Genomic DNA, 27,032 nt, shown 5'->3' on the forward strand with positions numbered 1-27,032 from the left:
GTTATGGATCTCAAGTTATGGCCAAAACATTAGACACTGCTCCAGGTGTCATATCCTGAAATTTCAGGTTTTCTAAATTTGTAACTTAAAATTTTATTCTATATCCGAGCATCTGAAGCTCATAATTTGACTCTGGTCCCTAAAACAATGTTTTAGGTCTCTGTCTTAGGGTTTTAAATCATTTTGAATCACTTCAATTGGATTTATGTAGAGAAAGTTATGGTTTGTTAATAATTCAGAGGTCACAAGACAATTTTGTTGAAGTGCAGGATTTCCAGATTTGGCATTCCTTATTTTCCCCAACATTTCCCCTACTTTACCCCAAGAACTGGGTTTAGGTCTAGACATGACATTTGTAGTTCTATATCTTATGAGTATTTTGGCTTTGAAATCATCTAATTTGCATTTATATAGCTCCATTTATGGCTATATTGCCAAAACTGGTAGGATGTCTAATCCTTCACATTTTCCAAGTTCAGTCTAGCACTAAGGCAGATTTACTGAACTAATTTTGTTTAGAAATTTGATCAAGTTAGGGTCATAATTTGGCTCTATGGTCCTCTTAAGAATTGTTCTTCTATGTCTTAGGTTTCCATTGATTTAAGAATCACCTAACTTGGAGTTTCCTAGAGTGAGTTATGCCTAATTGAATAAGTACTGTTCATTTGGTCATTTTCTCCAGGTCCAGAATTGGTAATCCGGATTTAAGCCTAAATTAGGGTAACTTATGGTCATTTTCTGGGCTAGGGTTCTTCATGAAAGTTTTATCCCTATGTCTTATGTTTCATTTTCAATTAGTTTCACACTAATTCGAGCTGTGTAACTCAACTTATAGGCTTTTAAGTGTGCTAGACTCAAGTGTCCAGAATTCCAACACATTAACATCCTATCCAATTCATCACTTCCCTCACCAAAACAATATGAATTCACAACCAAAACATACCAAATGACTAGAATTTGGCCTTATAAACCTCCATTGAACAAAACCCTAATTTTTCCATCTTCCAAATCATGCAAATTCTATGCAATTTCAATATACCAATCACATATACTACCTCAATTAAGCTATAATTCATGAGCAATCCAATCAAAACACATCAAAACCCTAGGTTACTGAAGCTGGAAAAATTTTCAACTTACTGTACATGCAACATTTTCATCAATTTCTCAAGTTATTCTTCCATAATCTAACTCAAATTAAATGATTATAATGGTAATTTAACTTGAAAGGATGCTTAACTCGCTTGATGATTTTCAATCTTCTATTTCCTTTAATTTTGTTGATCTTTCTTTATTCCAAACTTTCAATCTAGGGCTAATTAGAGATTTTCTATGGTTTGATCATGAAAAATTGTGGAGAAATTCAAGGTCTAAAGAGCTAGGAAGGTCGAAAATGGTGGAAGGATAGAAAGAGAGGGAGTCGGCCATGCTAGGAGGAAGATGAAGTTTGTACTCTTTTTTTTTTTTTTTTGAATTTTATCTCTTATATAATATGTAGATAATTATCCCATAATTTAATTAATTTAAATTATAATTTTAATTGTGTCATGATGAGATCATGGTGATGTCATAATTACAAAATTTTAATATCCTAATCCATTTATTTTTCTTTTCTTCCTTTCCATACACTTATTCATATTTTTAATTCTTTTTTAATGTTTCAATCTTACGCAAATTAATGGACATTTAGGTCAAAAGTTAACTCTTGAAGTGAATTGATCAAAATGCCCCTCATCAGGTTATAGTCCATCTTTTTTTTTTATAATACCCGATTAGTCCTTAGGTGATGATTCACTTAATTGTGCTTCTTCCTTTTTCATTTCTTTGGTTTTCACTTTTTCCAAAATTTCTAAATTAATCCTTGATTAAGGATTCTACATATTTCCACACAAATCTAGGATAGCAACTGATCTTATAGTCACTTCCCGTGTCAGTCACTCATCACCGGGACCTCGGCTCATTTAACCTATTTATGCTTCATTTCTCTTATTTTTATCCAACCTAATTTAATATTTATTCATTTAATTTTTGACTTCTTTCTATAATTTAATTATGGTTCTCAACATTCTAGCTGTTCGAATAGACATTAGTCACCGGAATAGTAGAATGTATGAAACTGTTTAATCTGAGGGTGTTACATACTCACTCATGGTGAGCTTGACAAACATAATGTAATAAAAGTAAAAGCACATAAAACCAATCTGAAGACTAAAAACAAAAGAACAGAGGGAAAATTCTGCAGCTGTGAACTTGTGAAACTTTGGCTGAGAAGTATGTCCTTGGCACTAATGTGATCCTTCTTCAACACGGCTAGGGTTTCTCTGGAAAGCTTCTTTCAAAACTCTTCCCCTTGTATGTGTATGCAGCAGTATCTCCAAAACTCTCCTCCCTTTTCATGTTTTCTGCTGGCCTCTATTTAAATTAGGTGTACTAGGGTCAAGCTTTAGAGTTCCAAGGGCATTAAAAGTCTAATTGGTATGCCAAAATAGGAGTTGGAGTCGAATTTAAAAATATTGCTAAAATGTAGTACACGGCCTAGGGTGTGTAAGTTGTAAGTTACCGGAGCTAATGGCTTTTTTTTGGATGGGGGGCAGTACGTTACAAGGTCTTAAAGGTTTACACGGGTCAACTTACACGGCCCATTTACTTGGGCATGCTCCATTTACTTCCTCAAGCTTTGGCAACAGAAGGTTACACGGGTCTCCGAAGGTTACACGGCCCGTGTACTATGATTTTTCTGCACTTCTTCAAGTTTCACCAGGTAGGAGGTTACACGGGTCCAAGGCTGTGTTTACACAACCCGTGTACTGTGCATTAGCAACTTGCCTTGGTTCCAAGCTTCTTTCTTTGCTCCTATGCCTTGAATTTTCTTCAGAACACCTAAAAATATGCAGAAAACATAGATTTTAGTGAGATCAGTGAAATTTATAAAAACTAATGAAATTATCGAATATACATGTAATTACCTATCTAAATGCTATGAAATGTTGTATAATTGTGCTTAAAAATATCTATATAATATGAGTGTATCGCATGACACGGACATTCATCTAGTATACATATATATGAAAGCTAAAAATCAAAAAACTATTAACTAAAATTTGACAATTGTACTCACCCCCTGATTGACATTTGACATAATTAAAATATACTAATTTTACTTAAAAATATAAAATATTTAAAATTTGAGAATATAAAATATTTTAAAATTTATATTTATCTTAATTATTATTATTATATAAAGTATTTGAAATTTAAATAATATAAAATATTTGAATTTTTATTTTAACTTTTTTTCTTTTAATTATTAGTGTATATAAAATAATATAAATATTTAAAAAATATAAATTTTTGAAATCTTGAAAAACAAAAAGAAGCATGTTTTAAGAAGGCATTGGCATCTCTCATATTTGGACTTTAGTTCATTGAAAAAAAAAAAAAAAAAGGCTAAATTAGACTCTAAATTTTTTGTTGAGAACCAAATAAGTATAAATTGAACTTTTCTGCCAAACAAATCCAGAATTAACCATTTAAGGCCAACAAAAATTAAGCATATGAATTAACCCCTTAACTGAAGAGAGTGAGCAAGTTTTTTTAATAAAATAATGCTGAAGAAAGATTAAAAAAAAAAAATTACTTTGGTTTTGTCCTTTTGTGCTTATATGTATTGGCAACACAATCTATTTCATCCGCAGTTGGAATCATGAGACAAAATTGGAGTTATTTAACTATGAGCCATGGAAACAGTCTACCTCTGTTTCATTGATGACCTGTAAAAATATGAATTATTAAAATAAAAAAAAAATGCAAGTTATTTACCTTCAAATGATATTTTAATGGAGTTTATAACAATTAGCTTTGAGAGATATTGTCAAAAGAAGTTACTCGCCGATATATATCAAGCATAACTTGATTGTTCTTAAAGCTTCAAGTCTGCCCAAAAGCTCGAAACGTGTTTTTTTTCTTCTTTTTTTTCTTTTTTTTTTTAAGTAAATTGAGGTTATAAATAGCCTCATGCTTCCAGAAAATAATTTATTTTCCATATCAATATTCAGAAAACTATTTAACATCTTTTTTAACTAAATGCATATGTGTACATAAAGATTATTGTCTAATGGGATGGCCAAGAAAATGTCAATGATGGTTTATATTATTTAAAAAAGGTGCTTAAATCCTATTTGCCAACATTAAACATTGAAAACTAACAGCAAAAATAATCATAAAGCGCCCACTTTAGGTGTACCAACAGTTCTCAAGAAACGCATTCCACACTTGTTCTTTTTAGTGTACCAAGATGTCTTAACTTAAGCAAAAACAATCTTTTTTTACAAGAAAATGACAGCATTGACAAGAATAATGACGCCAATGCTGAAGGCAATGAAAATTGCAAGAGGCATTTTGATTTTCTAATATTTCATTATGTTTGGTTGTACATGTGCTTTGCATGAAGGTAGGATGATTCATCATTTCCATGGGCACGATAAACAATCACATTCTGTAACTTTCACAAAAGAAACATTTGCAGGAACAACAAGCGTGGCCATAATTTTAACACACAGATACTGATTTCTCTCTCTATAGCTTCTTGGATGCGTTGTCAACTAACATCAGTAATAGAATCTTGAGATTTGTGATTATATGCTGTAAAAAAAATATATTTTCTTTATTTAAAACGTTTCTTTGCACGCGTGTGCTGAATATGCCTTTTATTTGTTAGGAGCAGAGCTTATTTAGCCTTAAATGCATAATTCTGAAGTTTTTTAGCCCAAAAGTTCGATTTGGACTTTTTCCTTAATGCAATTGACATTTTTATTATTTAGTTGTTAACAAATTTTTATTCATGAATTATAATTATTTTTATTTTTCTGGATAAACTTTCTATTTAATTCAATTAATTTTTTTTTTTCATTTTAATGATCCCTAATATGAAAAATTATAAGAATAGTTTTCTCCTTTTACAAATAATTTTAACTTTGATTCAATTATATCTCTAATTAAAAATTCAATTCAGTTCAATTTTTCAAGTTTCAAATTAAGGGCAAAACAGTTTGAGAAAAACAAATAACCACATAATATCATTGTAAATTTTAAAGATAAACCTCAATTTTCAATCTCAAATGAGAATACCAAATTATCAATTCTTAAAATTAAAAAAAAATAAATTATTTTAAAAATAAAAATTAAACAAATACAATCAATAATTAAAAGTAATCTCATAAACTAACCTAAAACCTAAGTTTATTTCACATAATCAACAATCAACAATTAAAATAATAATTATAGCAAATAAACACTACTAACTCAGTGCATATTGACATACAAATTAATATAATAACTAAAATTTTCATCAATATATAAAAAATTAAATAATTTAATTAGTTAAACTTCTTAAAGAAAAATTTAAAATAAAAAATTCGTTGCACAGTTGAATGATATATATATATATATATATATATATATATATATATATATATATATATATTGCCTCGTTACTAATATATAATAATTACTTATTACAATATTAATAAGTTAATTATTAAATAATTTATAATTTACATATAATAAGAGAATGTGACATATTAGTGTTAAACTTTATCATATATTAGTAACGAGGCAATATATATTTTTAAATTATTAATAGTCACACAGATTAACACAGACAATTTCCTAGTTTTACTACAATAATAGCACCAACCATCATGGGAGGATGACACCTGGCCATTCAATTACCATTGCAAATATAACTTAATTTTAAAATTTTCAAATAAATAATAATAATAATAATAATAATAATAATAATAATTAAGCATTCTATATGAATCCTTTTTACCATTCAACTCTATTATATGCTAAATCCGTATCAATTTTCAAATTTGTAAATCCTTTTATACCACTTTCTTTTATATCATCTTTGGTCTCCTTAGCATAATCACTAGTTACCAATTACCGACAGTTGATAGTTAACAACAAATAGCTAAACCAACTATAGCCCACGCGCTGCTGTAATTACAACTGTCATCAGAATAATTTAGCTCTGATAATTTATAAAGCATTCTTAAGCAAAACCAAAAAAACTTAAGTTATAGAGAAAAAATATGGCCTTCAGAACAAACAGAATATGGAGTGGATCTCAAATGTCAACAAATAATCCATTAAACAATGTCATCAAATACCAGCTAATTTTGCAAGTAAACAAATTTACTTCGGTCTTACAAAGCATCAAAAACATTCTTGAATATATATATATATATATACCGTCCACAAAGCTACCTGTACTGTAGAATGATCTTCAAAAATCAGCTTAACTTTGTTTTTGACACACAAATTGAAGATTGCATGATGGAACTCACCTATCTGCTTACTAGAAGAGATTGACTGAGGTGATGTAAGACCATCATTCAAGACTTCAAATAATAAAGGTGTTGTGCGTTTTTTGTTCTCAGTTTTTTTTTCTTTTTTCCCTTCCTTTTTTACACATTACTAGCAAACACATGAATAGGCCAAGTGGTTCTTCTTTGAGACATAGGGGGAGAAATGATTGGTGACAGACGCAGAGGAACCTGGAATGTCTGCTGGAACAAGTATTTGCGTCTTGCCAGAAGCTATTCTCTTACCTGCTACATTGGCATAGAATAGGCCAGATATGGCTGGTACAAAGACATTACTTTGAGAACAGATGTAGAAGTCAATAACTTTTTCAAATTCTGAATCTTCTGATTCGAGGAACTTTGTCTTTTTATCTTCAGGCATGATGCTTTCCTGCAATAGTTTACAGAAAGACAGAACAAATAATATTCATTCTCCGGTGTATCAAATTACTATTGAAGGATATGCAACAATCTACAACAACAACTAAGCCTTAATCCCAAAATTGTTGGAGTCAGGTGAAATAATCTACTAAGTTAAATATCAACTTTCAAATAGTTAAAAAAGTCCAAGGCAATATTGTGTGCCAATTTGTCTCATATAATAGGAGAAAGAAGAGAAATGTGGGAGATAAAAGGATTGATGAGCAGGCAGAATAATGAGGTTGGGAAAGGATTGATGAGTTGGCAAGATAGAGATCGAGAGTCTTTAGCAACTTGGAGGGAAATTGGGAGTTAATTCCGTTACAGAAGATGCAGTTGGTTAGAGAGTTGTCACAGAAGTTTTTAAAGACAATTTTAACTGTCAATAACAATTGCAGCAGCTAAGATTTGTATAAAAGGATAATGATTTCCTGTATTAGATCATCTGAAGAATCTAATAAAATTCCTATCTTTCTCTTCTCTATTCTCTTCTATCTTCTTTCTATATTCTCTGTTCTTCCTCTTAATCTCTCTTTATCAATTCTTGAGAGCAGAAACCCTAATCTAAGGATGATTCTGTGACACAATTTTAGATGAACAGAAACCTTAAACTGTGTGCCAACCTTAGAGGAAAAAAAACCTTAGGAATGGGAATGGAATCATGTTCCTGGAATAAATAGAAGAGGTAATGTAATTTCTTCATTGGCATTAAGCACTTCATTGGTATCAAGCAACTAAATATTGCCCTCATGAATGACAACATGCCTAGGAATCTTATAATTACGCTCAAGTATGGGTATGTAATACCCTTCCATAAAGGCATATAATTTTCTTTCAGACAGGGATAACAAATAATCAAATTTCAAGAATAATTCATCAGATTTTATATAATTTTTAAAATATATCTTTATTGAGCAACACTTTGCAATGTGGCAATTAAAATTTTTTTAAAAAAAATAAAGCCATAAAAGAAACAAAAAGATAAGGAATAATTCTAAAATTAGAAGCAAAGGGGAACAAAGAGGTAAGAAACACATTCTCTAGAGAAACAAACTCTCAAGTCTTATTAATCATCAATAATAATAATATCATAATAAAATGTCCTAAAAATAAAATTACCTAAAGACATAAGTATTTATAATATAATATTAATCCTACTACTTCCAGAATTTGGAATCCTTAAACAAGAAAATCATAATCAAATACTAATTACAAATCCCAAATCAAAATAAAATTCCTAAATAACAAAATACTAAACCGAATAGAACTCCATAAATATTCCTAAATAATAATAGGATTTCTAAATAATAGAAATCTAAACTTCTTAGTTCTATAATCAAGATGTGGCCAGTGACAGTAGCTGACATGGTGAGAACAGGGCACAGAATCCGATACAACGCTGCTCACTATTGCTAGGTGAGCTCAACTGGTTTTGGCAGATCCTTGACCCAAGTCGAACGAAGCTCGCCAGAGGAGCATCAGCTAGGAGTCCCAACAATGGACGGTGATTCACGGAGGAAGGTCAGATGTCGGAAAACGGTCATTTGCTGGCCAGGTCTCAATTCGGGTTGGGATCCAATCCACCCGATTTGACTTCCTGTCCGACAAAAGAAAGATGAAGATCGGCAACTAACTAAGCTCTAGGGAGGTCCAGACATCGAAATCTATTGGGATTCTGGCAGGTTGAAATTTGAGTGAAAAACCATCTTGGTCTAAACTCGACTTATGACCACCTTAAGCGGCCATAATGGTCGCCTGTCGATAGGTGATGGTGGCGTGGCTCCTTGGTGACTAAAAGTGATGGGCCTTTTAGTTACATAGGGGTGAGACCTTTGTTTGTTGGTTCTTTTTGGCAAAGGTAATTTTTTTAACAAAAAGAACAGTAAACGAAGGAAAGGGGATTTTTGCAAGAAACAGATAAGTTTGATTGCTCATAGACAAATCAAAGAGGCTTTGATACCAAATTGATGCAGAACCAAGAGAACAAAGGGGAACAAGAGGGTGAGAAACAAATTCTCAAAAGGCAGAAAAACACATTTTATTAATTGTCAACAATAATATCATAATAAATTCTCCTAATAAAATACCTAGAAGACATAATTATTTATAGTTAGGAATGCAACGAGTAGGGCGCCCGCAAAATTCACCACATATCCAAACTTGGTTAGTATTTTTAATACCCGAACTTGTCTCAAACCCGATTAAAATTTATCCTAAACTACATAAACTCATCCCAAACTCAATTATTATTGCCATAATGATGCTTAAACCCGTTTAACTTTATATATTTTAATTAATAATTCACATAAAATAGATTTTTTCTTAATAATTTTATTATAAATTTAATAATTATATAAAATATTTTAATTTTAATTATTTAAAATATATTATATAAATTTATAAATATAATTATAAAAAAAAATATATTTTATATAATCGGATTCGGGTAATAGATACGTAACACCCAAACTCATCCCAATAGGGTTCGACTGGTTCGGATACCCAAAAATACCCGACCTATTGTCATCCCTATTTATAGTGTGATATTAATCTCACTACTACTAGGATTTGGAATCCTTAAACATGAAAGCCTTAATCAAATACTAATTAAGAATCTCAAATCAACACAAAATTCTTACATTACAAAATACTAAACCTAATAGAACTCTATAAATATTCCTAAATAATAATTGGATTCCTAAACAATATAAATCTAATTTAAACAATCTAATTCTATAATGAATATAATTCCTATTTAAGTGTTCTTCCACCACAGCATCAACTATATTGTAAGTTAAAGTCCTTTCATTTGACACCTGAGAATTTAGTAACCATAGCAAATGCAGGAATTTTACATTCCCAAGCAGCATATTACAATTTTCAACACAATATATTCTCAAAAATTATCTCATTCCTAAGAATATTTCAATCCTCTCCACCAAATGCACTTAAAATAGTATACTAAAATAGGAATGTGTCTTAACTTTTTAAAATTTGTCAATTTAGTGTCCGTATTTTTGTATCAATCAAATTTTCAAAAAAGCCCAAACAATGAATTGTCAAATTTTGAAAAGTTTAGACACCATTTAATATTTTAAGATATAACAAATAAAATGCCTCACCTTTGTATAAGTTTTTGGAAATATATCCTTCAAAACATCAAGGCTGTCATCCCACCTTGACTGAGTTAAGTAGATTACCGTATCCTTATCAAATCCAACCTTTCTTAAAAAGAGGGCTATCTCCTTGGCATCATAACAAGTTTTTGTTCCACCAGCACCACTTCCATGGCAACTCTTCTTTTCCAATATCTCAACTCTCAAGTCCACAGCTATAAACCGGCCATCAGACTTGCGACTCAGGGTTTTTAACCGCTCGATCATGGAGTCAACAACTTCATTAACCTCTGGCTGCAACTCTAAAGTTCCAAACATTGCTAAACACGCAACTGAATCAGTGTTACTTTTTAGTGTGGTCTTTCTCATATTTACTGAGGGGAAGTAAGTAGCCAGTCTTATGTTCCCCTTCGTTCTAAAGATTGGTTCAACTAATTCTGCAATGTGATCTTCTGTAACACGATTAGGGACCTTGACAACAGCAAAATCTCGAATTGATATATCATCAGGTAGATCCTTGACCACTTTGATTACCCCATCCAGGCTTTTCACAAATTTCTCAACATCATATACTTCTTCAAACTTCCTGGAAATTGTGAATTCTATTAGTTAAAAAAAAAAAAAAATCTACTAGATTAATTTAATACTTCAACCATAACAATCAAATTTTTGCTTGAAGTGTAACCCTATGGTGCATTATCTCAGGTCCAGGTCACTTGTGAGAAATGGAAGAGAAAAAATGGAGACTGGAGAGATTCAGGGATTGTCAATAAAGCCAAAACAAACTTGCCTTGAAAAGATAGAATCATATACTCTATCAAGCTTAAAAAAAAAACCTGGAAGTTCATTGGCATGAAGTATTGAGATGCAACTCAGAAATTTTTGAAGTGCTGTGTTTATAAAATCTTTCCCCTAAAAGAAAATTGGTGGAGTGAGGTGACCATTCTAAACATTATCCTAGCAGAGGGAGAACCAAGCATGTGTCTTAAGAGGAAAAATAAGATCTGACAGAGAAGAAAAACTAAGGAAATAGCAAACAGAGAATTTGTTTTCCTGACTAGTAAAATACCGAGCATGATGTCAAATGAGTTCTCAAAGTGGATTGATTAGTACTGGAAAGCCCTGATTCTTTTCCAGGAATTTACCAGAAAAAGCACAACAAACAAACTTGACAATAGTAAAATGAATAATTCATTACACTTAAATACAAAAATGAATAATGTCTAATTTTTTAAAATGATTATTTTTTAGTGTTCTATGCTAAAGAAGACAGTCATCAGCTATGACTTGCACATGGTTCAAAGAAACCAACTATTTTATCATGGCAGTCGCATGAAACACTAACCTCTCATCACCTGGCTTGTTTCCTCTAATGTCAGGAATCACAAGAGTTGCTCCAACATATCTTGCTACCACTACTGCATCAGCAATCTGGAAAATAAATAAACAATGAAGAAACAAATGAAAAAGATTGAAATTATAAGGAAGAAAAGTGGATAGCTGATCACAAAGTGTTACTTCATTTTGTAATAAATGTAGTCAAACCACTTCCCAGAATTAAGTACTCCATCCACATGCCATAGCACATGTTTCATTGTTTTCCAGTAGAAGTACATAAATAGCATATACTCAATAAACTAAATTACAAGATGACAAGATTTAGATTCTAATGATCAAAATGACTGATTGATTTTGCAATAACTAGTTTTGTCCTCTTTTTTTTTTTTTTTTATGGCCAGCAGGCAATGAAGATTTAGATATGTATGCAACAATGTTGTCTGTTATGCATATTGATAAAATCAAGCTACCATTGCAAAATAATACACAAGAAAAAAGTTTGGATGCCTTCTCTACAACCTCAGTTAACTAGCATGCAGACAACCAACTAAGTTTTATGATACCTGCGAGATATGATATTCTGGCCCATTAGTTAATGAGAAAGTGACAAACCCTTTGGACTGCTCTACCTGATCTGTTAGCCAAGTAAATAACAATCCATAAGTAGTGAAAGAGAAACACCACGGAAATGAAGCCATATGTGTCTTCTAATATAAATAAATAGTATATAAGATTCTATGAATTCATCAAGCACTCAATTAATTAACCTACCAAAATTTGACTCTGTCCAGCACGGTTTTAGCTGTTGGCCATCCTCCATCCAAGGCCCATTACCCATCTTTGTAAATGTTACAAGGCCCTGCTCCATAACCTTCCCACTATCAAATTCAGCATCCACAGCTCCTCCCGGAAATTTTTCCTTTACAATACAAAAGAATCAACAAATAACAATAGAATTAGGGTTTATTTTGTGTTCTTGGGGGAAAAAATATATATTGTGAACACAAAAGGACATATTTGGGACTAGACAACTAAGGAAAACTTCAAGAAATTATCAGCATTAAATAAAATCTCAATTTAAAGGATAAAAAGAAAAAGAAAACAGCACTAATTAAAACAAAATTCAGCAGCAAAGTGCCTAATCAACAAACATTACTGAATGAATCTTATAGAAAATAGACATTAATAGAACAGTAAATTGACTTTAAAAGATCTTAAAAAACCATATAAAAGTAAGAAAAATGAAAAAACAAAATGGGATTCTGGGAAAGAAAGATAAAGTGAAGTATGAGCAGTAAAAAGCCACAATTACATGAAACAATGACCTGCAGATCTTAAAGTCTAGAAAAAAAAAATACAAGGGATTTAAAGATCTAAGACACAAATTGTAAGAACTCATTAAAAAAACAGAAAAGAAAAAATAAGAACAGGGCATGGGAAAGAAATGAAAGAAACATACTTCAACAGAATCAAAGTGGTCTCTCTTGATCATGTTCCCAAGCATCACGAACATTGTGAGAGTGAGTATACCAGCAACAACTTGCCTCAAATCAACCCCCATTTTCAGAGCTCTTTTCTATCTCAATAAATAAATATATCTGGTATGAGTAAGTGAAGAAGTGAAGATAGAAAGAAAGGTTTTAGAGCCAAGAAATTGAAGGGTTCTTTATTGGATAAAGATTTAAAGCATTGTGTGTTATAAAGATTAGATCAGAGAGAAGAAAAGGTAAGATGAAATGGAAAGAATAACAAGAACAAGAAGGAGATAAGAGAAGACAGAAAGAGAGCGCGAGCGGGACAGGAGAAGCGTATGAGCATATCCGGTTTTGGTTTTTGGGGCCTCGTTCGCAGTAGCTAGTGGTGGTAGGTCTTGGTATCACTATCGAAGACACACACACACACACTCTCTCTCTCTCTCTCTCTCTCTCTCCCCCCTTGCGCCACCGACACCTTTGCCGGGATAATGAAATGTGTTTTACATAAAATTACCGTTTAATCCTTTATTTTAATTAAATTAAATACTTAATCCAGTTTAAATTTAATTAATATATTTAAATAGACAAAAATTATTATTACGAGATTAAATCATTTAAAATTTAAAAAATAAAAAATTATTAATTATATTATTAAATTATAAAAATTAAATAAAATTTTAACTAATATCTAAAATCACAAAAAAATAATAAGTTAATATAATTTCAAAATAAAAGGACAAATAATTAATGCTTTATCATTTTATTTCCAAATTTCTGCTTTTTTATTATATTTTCAATTTTTAATAGTTAATTATATTAATTATTTTAAGTAAAAAATAAATAAAATAAAAATATTTCGAAATAAAAAAGACAAATAATTAATGCCTTATCATTTTATTTCTATATTTGGCCTTCCTTTTTCTTTTTCTTTTTTTCCAATATTTCTTATTTTTAATAGTTAACTTCACTAATTATTTCAACTATTGTTTGGGTTTACATATTAAAAAACAATTATAAAATTACTTTCAGTTATAAGTCTATGTATATAATAAATTAAATTATCTAATATTTCAATAATTTTACTTAAAAATAAAATTTATTGAGATAATTCAATCATTTTTTTCTATCGCGAGTTGTCTTCTTTATTCAATTATTCGTTTAAAGTTTTTTAAGACTATATATAAATAAATTACTAATAAATTTTAGTTCATTAACTTTGAAAATCCCTTTAAAAAAGTATATTTTAGAATTCGAAATCAAATCAAATGGGGAAATAAATAATCACAAATTTACCAAAATTTTTTGAACTCTTATTTATTTCAAAAAATAAATATTTGTTTAAAGTAATTTATCTTCTTTGTAAAAAAAATTTTGATAAATGGAAAAATATTAGGAAAAATACTAACAGTTGCTTTTTTTTCATATATTAAGTCTTGTATATATTATTTACGATAATCCTCAATGCATTTTTTTTTTTTAATGTACTCAATGTGTTGCTATGTTCTGAGAAAGTTAAGATTCAAAACAATGATAAAAAGCTCAAAGTACAGAGTTTGTAGTATTACATAATTAATACATTTTTGGGTCATCAAAATAATTTCATGTATTAAATTAAAATAAGTCTATTCAACAGCCTCTTTTAAAATAGTGTTTAATATTTTGATTTTATTTAAAATATTATATCTTTTATTCATATTATTTAGTGGTATAATATTTATATTATTATTTAAAAGTTGATTGAGTGACTCATGAAATATTACCCTCATAATTTTTAGAGGTTGTGAGAGAGTTTTGATTAAGATAAAAAAAATTATATCACTATTTTTATATTTAATTACTACTCTAATAATTATTTTTAACGAATACTTCTACTTTAAATCATTATATATCAACAACAAATCACTAGCAAATGATATCTAATAATTAATAGCTAATGAAACAGTTACAACTATTAAAACAACTAACAGCATTAATATTGTCGAACATTCCTTAAGGTTATGTTTAGTATGACATAATTAAAATTGTAATGTAATCATGATTGTATTGCATATTTGATTACGTTGTTTGATAATATAAAAAATTTAATATAATAGAATGGCAATTACATAATGTAATAATTATGCTTAAAGTAATGTAATATACATACAAAAGTAAATGTAATAATGATTATTTGTTTCTATTTTTTAATTTATTGTCAACATTATCATTATCATTACTTGGCCATCACTACTAGTAACACCATTATCTCACTTTGTCACCATTATCACCACCACCACCCTGTTACCATAATCACCACCAACACTTAACCATCGCTATCACCAGTAAGTAATTATCACTACTATTATCTTACCTTGTCACTTTCACCACCGTTACCTAACTATTGTTGTCGCCATCATCACTACTACTACCACTTGACTACCAGTCATTGCAACCACTATTATTTATTATTAACACTATAAATAAATTAAATATTAAAATCAAAGTTATCTTTACATTACACTACTTATATTTTTATCTTGCAACCAAACATAATAATATAAAGACATACATGACAACATTGATCACATTATATTATATTACGCTCTACTAAACATAACTTAAATTAGATAAAATAATTAATTGGCATAATCTTCAAACACCCTACTCTAACAAAATTAAGGTTATGTAAATAAAAACACTACTCTAACAAAATTAAAGTTATGTAAATAAAAACAAAAATAAAGAAAGAGAGAGACATTTCAAAATCATCAATGAAATCTAAAATCAACCATTAAAAAAAGTCATTACTACAGCAACACATGATAAAATTTATTGAACCCTTACCTTTTATTTACATATACTCACTTGTAATATCCTCACTATACGTAGTCCGTACATTCTGCTGCTCCGGTGACCTAATGTATGTACGTACAAGTCAGGATGTTTGTCCGTACAAGTCAGGATGTCTAGAACTATATTTCAGTGATAGTAAACAGACATATAATGATGAAATAAATAAAAAAAATACAAGAAAAATTAAAGAAAAATAAAAGAGAGAAAATGAAACTAGGTTAAACGAGCCGGCATCGTAGCGATGAGTGATCGCACCGGTAAGTTACGGCGAAGGTAATTGCCAATCCCAGGACCGCGGAGAACCCTCGGAATTAAATTTCAGGACATAATTAAAGGTTTATTGAGGTGTAATTAACATTAAAAATGTCAAAGAAAATTAATAAATTAGTATAAAGAAAATAATGAAAAATTGAGAAACTGACAAAAATCGGTGTTACTGAAAAATCTGGAATACAATCCGAAGAAGGGTATTTTGGTCAATTGACACATAGAGTTGACTTTTAACCTCAATGTACATTAAAAATAAGTGATATTACACTTTGAAAATGTCATGAAAATTAAAAATGTAGTACATAATATTAATAATGGAAGTTTGAGGCATAAAATGTAAATTATGAAACTTTAAATAATTAAATATTAAATTAAAGTTTAGTGCTCCACTAACCTTAAAATATGGGATATATAAAAGCTAAATTGGGCAGAATTAGTCATCTTCAACCTCAAGAACAAAACTAGCCGAATTGGTTCTCCATTGAACCTTCATTGTCGTATCTTACTCCACCTCCATGCACCCATGTTCAAGCCACTTTTCACACTTAGTTCTTCATTAAAGCTTGCACACTCACCTTGAGGAAGCTTTTGGGAGTAAGAAATGAAGGATTTGGTGAGGTTTGGGGAAAACTCTCAAAAGGTAAGTGTCCAATTCCTTCTCCTTCCTTTAGTAAAAATGGTGTTTAAGTTAAGGAATGTTGTTTAGTAAAGAAACTTTGCCGAATTGTTAAAAAGTGGATGGAGCCATTTTCGGCAACCATGAAAGCTTGGTTTATTTGAGTTTTTCTTACCTCTAATAGATAGGAATTAAGGTTGATTAACTCAAATTGAAGTTGTAGCAAGTTAATGTCCATGTATGTGTATGTTAGTACTTTGAATTTAGGGGTTTAAAAGGGGACTTTGATATCTTAGTAAACTGCCATGTTAGTCAGCCTTTAACCTCACGAAATTGTGTGTGAATTTATGAAATTTATTGATGAATTATGATGGTGTTGAATTGGGAGCAGTATGTGTAATTGCCATGGAAGTGTATGTGTAATTTAGGTGTTAATGTATATTGAATTTGGGTTGAATTAAATGTTGAACATTAATGGTGTATTGTGTGCATTGAGCACTTGAGTGTTCTGCCCAAATTGCTTTGCTGGAATTGTGTTGAATATATATAGAAGTGCCATGAATGAATATTGAAGTATTGGGAGGAGGAGAATTATCAAATTGGAAGTGTGATTTTTATGTGCAAGTTGTGTATTGTTGGCAATACTTAAATTAGGTTATAAGTGCAAAATTGTGACTCCAATTGGTATGAGGCTAATGGGAGGTGAAACTAGACACAAAATAGGCCAACTTTCATGTAGAAATATTACCAAAATTTTGCCTAAAAACTGACCTTAAAAATGACAAAATCTGAAATTGCAACCTTGCAAACCCAGAAATTGACCATATGAACAGTAACAATTCAACTGGCCATAACTCACTCAAAACAGGTCCAAATGACCTAAAATTTATATTAATGGAAAGCTTATACATAGAGCTACAACTCTTATGAAAATACCAAAGCCCATAAATGACCATAAACAAGTCAACTTGCTTGCCCAAATTAGGGTACCAAATCTGCCAGAATTGAACTTGACCTAAAAATGACCTAAATTTGCATTGAAAATGCAATCTGTCTAGTTTTAGTAAATTGATCATATCTTGGTCTATACAACTCAGAATAACCTGAAATTAGTGCCAAAAGTTGAATAAGACATAGAGCTACAAATTTGCTTCTTTGACCAGAAGCTAAAAACCAAGAGAAATAGGACATTTAGCTAGATTAATCTAGCACACAAAAACTGAAAAATTGACAATATTATACAATAAAGCCTAGAAATAATTTGGCAATAAATGCCAACTTGTGAGAATTGTAAATTTTACTATATTGGTAATATATTGAAATACAAATTGTGACATGTTGATGCTAGAATCAACTTATCCATGATGTCTAAAAAGGTCAATTTTTGCATTGACTTGTGAATTGCATAATAACTAGTAAACCCTAAAAATAAAGAATTAAACAAATAATTTCTAATATGCCCTAGTTTGCCTAGTTGATTAGTTTGGATATGTTGGCATGCCAATAGGATTCTGACAATTGTTCTGTAAATGGCTTCACGCCATATTGTGTTTATATGGCTTATTATGCTGCACTGTGATGTTAATAGCCTATAGCTATACGGATTTTATTATTATACTTAGCTTATTGCCTGATTGATTATATGGCTTTTTAGCCACACCATTTGCACACCGGGAGATACTTTATGACCGATGGTGTGACGACTCAAGGTACTAGGTACCCAGTGCTAGTATATCCGTTTATCCAATCTGGTCAATGTATAGGCTATATGGGCAGTTAATTTAAACATTATTAACTTCAGACAGCTAAATAAAGTTTATTGAAATACAGAACCACCAAAATAAGCAAAATTGAAATATTAGTCTGCAAAGCATACTAACATCCAAAATTCATAAACAATTAAATTATTTTATTTTATTGTATTTTTCTTTATAATTGGCACCACGAAGCAGAATTGCTTAGCACGTTGCTTCTGCTACGCGTAGGTATTGGAGATACAGCTGGGGAGCCCAGTAGACCTATGACCGGGTGAGATATCAGATCTGCACAGAAGTCCAGAGTTATCTGCACTAAACTGCATACATGGTAGGACTTAGGATCTTGTGTAATGACTATCAGTTGTATTTTAACATTTTGTTATGTAATTTGTATATTCTAAAACTTTAAGGTTTGTGATAAATTGTACATATTAAACTCCTATGGATAGTGTTTGGATGAATGTAAATTATGATGGACTGTTTTTGATACTGAAAAATTAGTTGGAAGATTGAGATTATCTTATTGAACTGCTTGTAACAAATTTAGAAGAACAGTTTGTCCGAAATACAGACAACACTTTGCCAGATTTTTATTACCATTTTTGAAACACTAATTTTATTAAAATATGAAAATAGAACCAGTATATTATGAATATCACATAAAGACTTCTTAAATCAAATTGAGTTTAGAAAATAAATTAATCACAGACTAAGTACTCCAGCACACCGTGTGGCATGCCTTGCTTAGCTATATAGTAGACGGGTGATGGATGTTACTTCTCTCTTATTTATTTATTTATTATATTTTTAAATTTTTTAATTTTTTAATTAATGAACATATTTTAAAAAATATTTCATATTTATTAATAAACTTTAACTCAATGATATTAGAATTGTCTTCAAAACTGTAAAATTTTGATTTCACGTCCTAATCATAATCAATCATACCAAAAAAAATCTCTCTTGTTTTTAAATCCTATAGGGAATTATTTTTTTTTACTAACAACAATAACAACTAAACCTTCATCTCAGATTAATCGAGGCTGGCTATTTAAATTATTTTTTGCTGTTCAACTATATTTGAAAATCATTTTTGTATCATTATTCAAGGATTATATATCTTTTGAAACTATCTTCCTCCAAGTCATTTTAGGTATCCTCTTTTTCGTTTTTGCCCTTTTCACTATTAATTTATCACATTTTAGTATAAGAGCATTTAATTCTCTACATTGGACATAACCAAAACCATCTTAAATAACATTCTTTCATTTTATCCTCAATGTGTGTAATATATATACACCTTAATATTCACATCTTTGCCATACTTATTTTGTTGATATGTTGTATATTAGATATTTGACATTCACTCTCATATAACATAGTTTGCATAATCATAGTTCTATAGAAGAATCTTATGGCTACATAACATATCGTCGCACTTTTTTATCTTATCCATCCTATTTTGATTATATGAATTATATCTTCGTTTATCACTCTACTTTTTTGAATGACAGAACTTCATACTTAAATTAATTGTATTTTGATATCAAACCTCCATCAAATCGAATCTCTCTTTTATTCATTTTGTGAAGGCCAAACTAACAACGCATATATTTCGTCTTACTTGTACTTAGTTTAAAATCCTTATTATCTATTTTTTTTACCAACATTTAAAAAAAATTAATTATATTTATTAATCATAAAAATAATAATTTGAGAGTATAATATATTGAAACACATATCTTTTAGAAGTATTTTTGGCATAAATTTATACAGTACAAAGTATTGTTTTATTCTAGGGTTATTCTAATGCAAATCTTAAGGCTAAGGGCTTATTTAATTTAGTTATTGGATACAACTGATAGTAATTATTATAGCTGATAACCAATAATCAATGATAACTAATTTATGTTAAATATTTCATAAAACTATATATAATTATTGTTATTGATGTGTAAAATAATAAAATAAAGTTATATATTGTATTGCAATAACTCCTCGAATTGACTCCTTCAAGTCATAAATTGACCCCTTCAAATTTGATTTTATAATGTTATATTGCAATGTTTCTTTCTCTAAATTTTTTTATTATTTTTTTTTCCATTTTAATTTTACTTGAAAAGGTAGGTGATTGTTATTTTAATCTATTTGATTTTTATAAATTCATTGTTATAATTTTCCATTGATATATTTTTTATCTTTTTTTTTTTGTTCTTTCTCAAGTAGCAATTCTTATTCATAACAATATTATTAAAATATCATATTCACATTATAGCAGTTTTATACCTTTTTCTTATGCATCTGTATTCATGTGAGTCATTAAATGAATAAATTTATATTGTATTTTAAACATAAAAAATAAAATATTTAATAGATTGAAATAAAAGCTTAAAGTCTCATAAGCGATAATAATGAATCATGGATCAGATATTTTTAATATTCAATCCGATTAAATTTTATAAAAATAGATTTAAATAATAAATAATATGTGTTGAAATTTAAAAAATAGTGTACATACCAAATTTGGGTCAAGTTCCGATTATTTTATGTATTTTAAATTCAGATTAATTTATGTATTTAAAAAGAAAAAAAAATCAAACACTAATGACCGGCAAAACCAAAACTAATGCAGCAGTATCGCCTTAATTAAAGGATGAAGAAGTGACGCAATTAGGTGGAGACGTGCCAATCTCCCAACAAAGACCGCATGTGAGTCAACTATTTAAGAGGAAATTTTTAAGTACACCAGGCTCATTCAGGGCAATAATTTTTAATAAAATATTTAATATTTTATAAGATTAAAATGTTTTCTGTTTTATTTATATTATTATTTAATAGTATAATATTTATATAAATATTTAAATATTATAAAAATAATTTATAAAAAATTATTTTTCTTAATTTTTAAAGATAAAAAGAATACTTTAATTAGAATTAATAAGATTATATCATTCTTTTTATATTTAACAACTAATCCAATAATTATTTTTATCAAATATTTTTACATTAACAGTTATATAAAAAGTTAACTACTAATAATTAATATTTAATAGCTAATAATTAATAAGACAACTGACAATTACTAAAATAATTAACGGTTACTAAAATAATTAATATTATCAAACAAGACATTTATATTAGAATTATTATGTTTCATGGTAGGCCTCACCATTATTTTGGTAATGTATCAAATTCTTATTTAAATGGGAATGTATATTGTGACATTGGCAAGAATATTTTTTACTAAAAACTTAGGTAGTTTAGATGTCTCCCTTAATCAAAATCATATTTTTCATGTATACATTTAATTTAATTTAACCTGCCAAAATTTTTACACAAGAGGGTTTGATGACGTTGGAAACCATGATTTTAATTAGTTGTGAATGTGACAATGGAACTACCTTCTTTTAGTGCTTTTTGAAGAAATTTACAAAAACTTCTTATTAAAGATTTTAAGAACGAAAAATTAATTGGGAAGATAGGGAAGTTGGGAAATTTTAATCTTCACTCAAATTAAGATACCTCAATTAGGTTGACTTTAGGTAAGTATTTTAGAATCTTAAGCGCATGATTGATTATAATTTTTTGAGATGTAATGATGGAATTTTCAAAAGTTTTATTTCTTTTGTGAGAAATATTTTTAATTATTTGATACACTCATTATTAAAAGAAAAATTAAGTTGTTTTTAAGAAAAATAATTTTTCTTTTTTAAAAAATAATTTTTTTTTGAAATTTGATAATTTTATTAAAATATAAAAATTTTTATACATATATAACGTAAACAAATACTATTAATTTAATATTATAACTAAATAATAAAAAAAATTTTCATAAAAAAAATTTTTTTAAAAAATAAATTTTATTAAAAATACTTTTCATAGACAGTATTTTTCGTAAAGTAAACGAAACATTAATCATTTAGCAACCTAAGTGATAAATGGGTCAAATTGATTTAAATAGATTTATATTATTCTCAGTTGAGGATTTATTTAGATTATTTATAAATTATTATAAAAAAATATTTTTAGTTAAAATATTAATTTTTAAGAAATATTCATTTAACATTTAAATTGAAATTTAAATTAATCGAGACAACCCAAATAAATTTGCTTTAAATAAATTAAAATTATGTGATTATTGGATTTACTCTAAATTTTGTGTGGTATTTATATTCACATAATTTCAAATTCTGTCCAGACATATAGATTATAATCAAAATTATTATCTTTAATTAATAAATAAGTATTAGCTTTTTAATTGATATAATTCGCTCTAAATTGAGTCAAAAAGTCGATAGAAGCTAATGTGACAGTCAAAGGGCTAGCATGACAATCAAAAAGTCAAGAAGTTTGATTAAAAGGTTAACAAAGTCAAAGTCTTAGTAGGAAATCAACCCAAGCAACAGATGGCCTAGTTTGGCTAGGTCAAGCATCATGCGGCTCGCTTGGGACCAGACTAGCATAAACACGCGTAAAAGCATCTAAGTATAGTAAGACCAAACACTCATCCATCTTAGTTAAGCAATATCTAACCAAGTGTCAACATAAAAAGTCAACCATGAAGGCAGCATTGCAAGCGAGAATCTTGGGATAGGAGCCAAGCATGTCGAAATTCTCATTACTAATCTCAACAGCTCCATAGCCTTTAGTATATAAATATCCACATGAAGACTCAAATTAGGTATGCTTTCTATACTATTAAAATTCTCCATTGAATTCCACTTTCACATGCTTTCAAATGAATCTCTAACTTAAGCATTAAAGTGGCTAGACACTAGGCTGTAACACCCCTCATCCGACTATAGTGTAGCCGAGTGAGGCATGTGCACACTCAGTGCTGGAGCACCCTATTTTATCTTACTTTATTCCTGTCACACCCTACTCCCCTGTAAGATGTAACATGATCCCGTAGTATACTTAATGAATTACTGTACTTCGCCTATCGATAACCCATTAGATATACTACAAGAGATTTTAAAACAATTTTCGTGAAATTTAAATCATCGATTAAAATCTGGTGTTATAAAATTTTTAACTAAAGTGAAACAAAATAACAAATTTGAGTATCAATAATTTCTGTAAAAATTTTGGCAGAGTGCCATCTGTATTTTGAATAAAACAGCTCTTCAAACCTGAAAAGGAAAACACTCCCAATATGTTTTCTCAAATACAACTCCAATAACTTCATTGCAACTCACAATTCAAATCTCAATAATCAAATTAATTCATTTTCAAACCAATCTCATCATAAAGAATATTTCATTGATTACAAGACTCAATATTTATATCACAATAATTTACATTTAATTACATACCAAAATATTTTACAAGAGTTTTTATACAACTGCTCAAATAATTTACATACATATTATTACATACATACATCAAAACCTTTGTACATGGGTATACCCAGAGCTGATCTTAATGTCTCTTCAAATAAGCTTACTCAATTGCTCTATGCTCTTTTCACCTGTGACAGCATACAAAGCTATCGCTGAGTGGTGAACTCAGTGGTGTACAACTATAATTTAAAACATAGTATAATATACCTTAACAAAAGTTACAGTAAATAATTTGGAAATCTGGATACTCATCAAATTCCAAAAATCAAAATATGTTCATTGCCAATAATATAAATCATTTGTATAAAATGACTTGGATCACGAAATTCAATTTATCAAATCACAATTAAACATTTAAGGTAATTCCAACAAAATCAATTATACATAAATCATAATTGAAATCACAATTCTTTACTATTCAAAAACCATTCTTTATCTCAAAAGCCATTCTTTATCTCAAAAACCATTCTTTATCTCACTAACTATGCAAGACTAATCCGAAAGGGCCATCTTCGGGGTGATTCTAACTCCCTATGGTCGGGGAGGTCGAATCATCGTGCATAGTACACATCACAATAATGAAACTTTTGAAAGGGCCATAACATAAAAACTTAGATCTAACCTCTAATAAGAGGAGAATCTAAGCTTGTGCATGTACCATGGTAATCAAAACACAACTAACTCCATTGTCTTCTCAACAAATGAGAGAGACAGGTAATAACCTAGTCAAGCATCTATAGTGAGATATAAAACATTATCACAATCTTTTTAGTGAGCATAAATCACAATACAATTCGATTCAAAATCAATTTCAATATCCAATAATTGTTATGCTCATCACAATTCAAATCGTAAATTTGTATTTTTCCATGCAAATTGCCCATCACAATTCAAAATATATTCTATCACAATTTTCCAAAATATAATTTATTCAATCCACAACAATGCTTAATACTTGTGGAAATACCATTTCACAAAGCTAAATTCATACATACTATAATAATTTCAATAATCATTGAATTAAATCCAATGCTTGTTAAATATAATACATAAGAAAAATATGTCATTTAATCATATGAAATATTCAGAACAAAATCAGTTAAAAACTAGTTGTGCACAAACCTGATTTGAGTCGCTCCTAGGCCTTGACTCAATGTTCTTTATGCTTCTCAATATCCTTATCAACTGAAACACACAATTTAAAGTGTTTCAGTTTGAATTTGTTTTCAACCATAAAATCCAATATCTAAATTTTCTTTGTACTATTCCCTTCAATTCATTTTATTAGTCAACTTATAATATTGACCTTTGATGCACTCTAAATGAGTCAATTCCAATGTTACCAATATGTCACATTTTATAGTCCTTTAGTGTTAGCATATGTTATCAAATTCATTTTTAAGTGTATTGCATTTTATTGCAATTTATCGGATTTTGGTACATTATTTTGACCTAGCCGGATGACCTAGTTCTCTCGGTTTTCGGGTTACGGTCCAAATTACAAACTTATAGGTCTATGTCTTATTGCACGCGGGCCAAAATGTCAGGTCATTCTGAGTTATGTAGACCAAGATATGGTCAATTTACCAATGCTGGACAGAATGCACTAAAATGGTAGGCTTAGGTCATTTTTAGGTCACTTTTGGTTCTGCCAGTTTTGGTACCTGAACTTGTGCAAGCTATTTGGCTTGGTTCTGGCCATTTCTGGGCTTTGGTGTCTTCATAAGAATTGTAGATCTATGTCTAAACTATTCATGGTAAAAATTTTAGGTCAATTGGACCTGTTTTGAGTGAGTTATGGTCAAAACACTAACTACTGCTCAAATAGTCAATTTTCAAGCTTTCAAGTCACTAATCCTGATTTGGTCATTTTCAAGTCACCTTCTAGGCAGAATTTAGGTAAGCTTTCTTCATGAAAGTTAGAAAATTTTGTGCCTAGTTTTATCTCCAATTAGTCTCATATCAATTGGAGTCACACACTTAAGGTTCTAAGCTAAAGTGTACACTGCCCTGTTACACATTATTTCACACTTACCAATTACACATTTAATACTTACCAAGTTTACCTTTCATGCCAATTCTGATTTGGTACCATAACATTAACACACTTTACATCACATTTTGGTCATTTTGGGCAGCTTGTAATCACTCTCAACATACACATTATAACTCAGAATTTTTAAAGTCTAATTACAATAATTTAACCACATGAACACACCTCATTTACATGTTCAAACCCAAACAATTATTCACATACACATGCTGCCACCATAAGCAACATAATTCAACAATATTTCATGAACTTAAACACTTCAATCTTCTTCATGAGGCTGCCACAAGTTTACACATACCCATCAACTTCCATTTTCACTTTTCAAGCTTACAATTCAAACTTTACACATGGAATTCAACTTCAATACAATTAAACATTTAAATCAACATCCAAACAACCATTTACATGCAAGGACAAGCTGTTCATGGTGAGGTTTCATGGCTGCCGAAATGGCTCAACTCCAATAATTCATCAAACATAAAAAATTCTTCCATAAATCAACTACTCACAGCTTTGGTTACACTTTTAATGAAACAAGAATTGAAAACACCCACTTATTTCTTTTGGACTTCTTTAAAACCTTACCAAAACTTATCCTTCTTACTCCCTTATTACTGCCCAAGGTGTGTAGAACAACTTTAGTGAAGGAAACTAGTGGAAAAGGTGACTTGATCAAGGTTGCATGGAGCTCCTTCCATAGCCGGCAATAGTGGTTTGAAATGGAGCTTGAATTCGACAAGTAGAGAGCTTGAGGAAGAAAGAGTGCTGCAGAATATTAGTGGGACAAATTCTGGTTTTTTAATGCTTTAGATATCCCATAGTGGTCCACTAAGTGATTAAAGAATCTAAGTTAATGTTAAACTTCTATTTATTCCACATTATACCCATAATTTTTCTTATTTATACAACACATAATATTTCATTCTTTCATGGCATTTTCAAACTTTATTACCATTTATTTTTAATGGACATTTAGGTCAAAAGGTAACTCGGTGTGTCAATTGACCACAATGCCCCTATTCGGGTTGCATTCCCTATTTTTTGGTAATACCGAGTTTTGCCATTTTCTCGATTTCTCATTTTTCTTTGTACTAATTAATTAATTTTTATTTGATATTTCTAATGACATTTATATTTCAATAAGTCTTTAATTATGTCTCAAAACTAAATTCCGAGGGTTTCCTGTAGTCTTGGGTCATTGCCTGCTGCACTAACTTGGTAGGTCACCCATCACTTTGATCTTGCTCATTTAACTTAGTTTAATTTCATTGCTATTATTTTTTTTTATTTTTCTTATATTTTTCTTTTTTGTATTTCACTATTTTATGGCTCTTCACTAACATTTAAATATTTTAGGTCAATTGGACCTGAGTGAGTTATGGTCAAAACACTAACTACTGCTCAAATAGTCAATTTTCAAGCTTTCAAGTCACTAATAGGAGTGT

The 27,032-nt window shown here is 29.5% G+C and overlaps 1 protein-coding gene across 1 annotated transcript; it reads right to left on the reverse strand.

Moving 5' to 3' along the window:
* Positions 1-6,130: 6,130 nt before the first annotated feature.
* LOC110653747 (protein MANNAN SYNTHESIS-RELATED 2) lies at positions 6,131-13,174 on the reverse strand. The gene is made up of 6 exons (XM_021809519.2): positions 12,702-13,174; positions 12,014-12,161; positions 11,806-11,876; positions 11,250-11,335; positions 9,911-10,490; positions 6,131-6,759 (listed from the first exon to the last, which is right to left on the reverse strand). The coding sequence occupies exons 1-6, from the start codon at positions 12,801-12,803 to the stop codon at positions 6,481-6,483; spliced, it is 1,266 nt and encodes a 421-aa protein (XP_021665211.1). The 5' UTR covers positions 12,804-13,174; the 3' UTR covers positions 6,131-6,480.
* Positions 13,175-27,032: the final 13,858 nt, after the last annotated feature.

The sequence above is a fragment of the Hevea brasiliensis genome, chromosome 4 (assembly GCF_030052815.1).
Source record: "Hevea brasiliensis isolate MT/VB/25A 57/8 chromosome 4, ASM3005281v1, whole genome shotgun sequence".
NCBI classification, from domain to species: Eukaryota; Viridiplantae; Streptophyta; class Magnoliopsida; order Malpighiales; family Euphorbiaceae; genus Hevea; species Hevea brasiliensis.

Coding starts and splice junctions, on each gene's coding strand:
- LOC110653747 (XM_021809519.2), bottom strand. CDS start 12,803: ATGGGGGTTGATTTGAGGCAAGTTGTTGCTGGTATACTCACTCTCACA. Junction 11,877..12,013: donor CTGGACAGAGTCAAATTTTG/GTAGGTTAATTA, acceptor CTTGGCTAACAG/ATCAGGTAGAGCAGTCCAAA. Junction 10,491..11,249: donor AACAAGCCAGGTGATGAGAG/GTTAGTGTTTCA, acceptor CACAATTTCCAG/GAAGTTTGAAGAAGTATATG.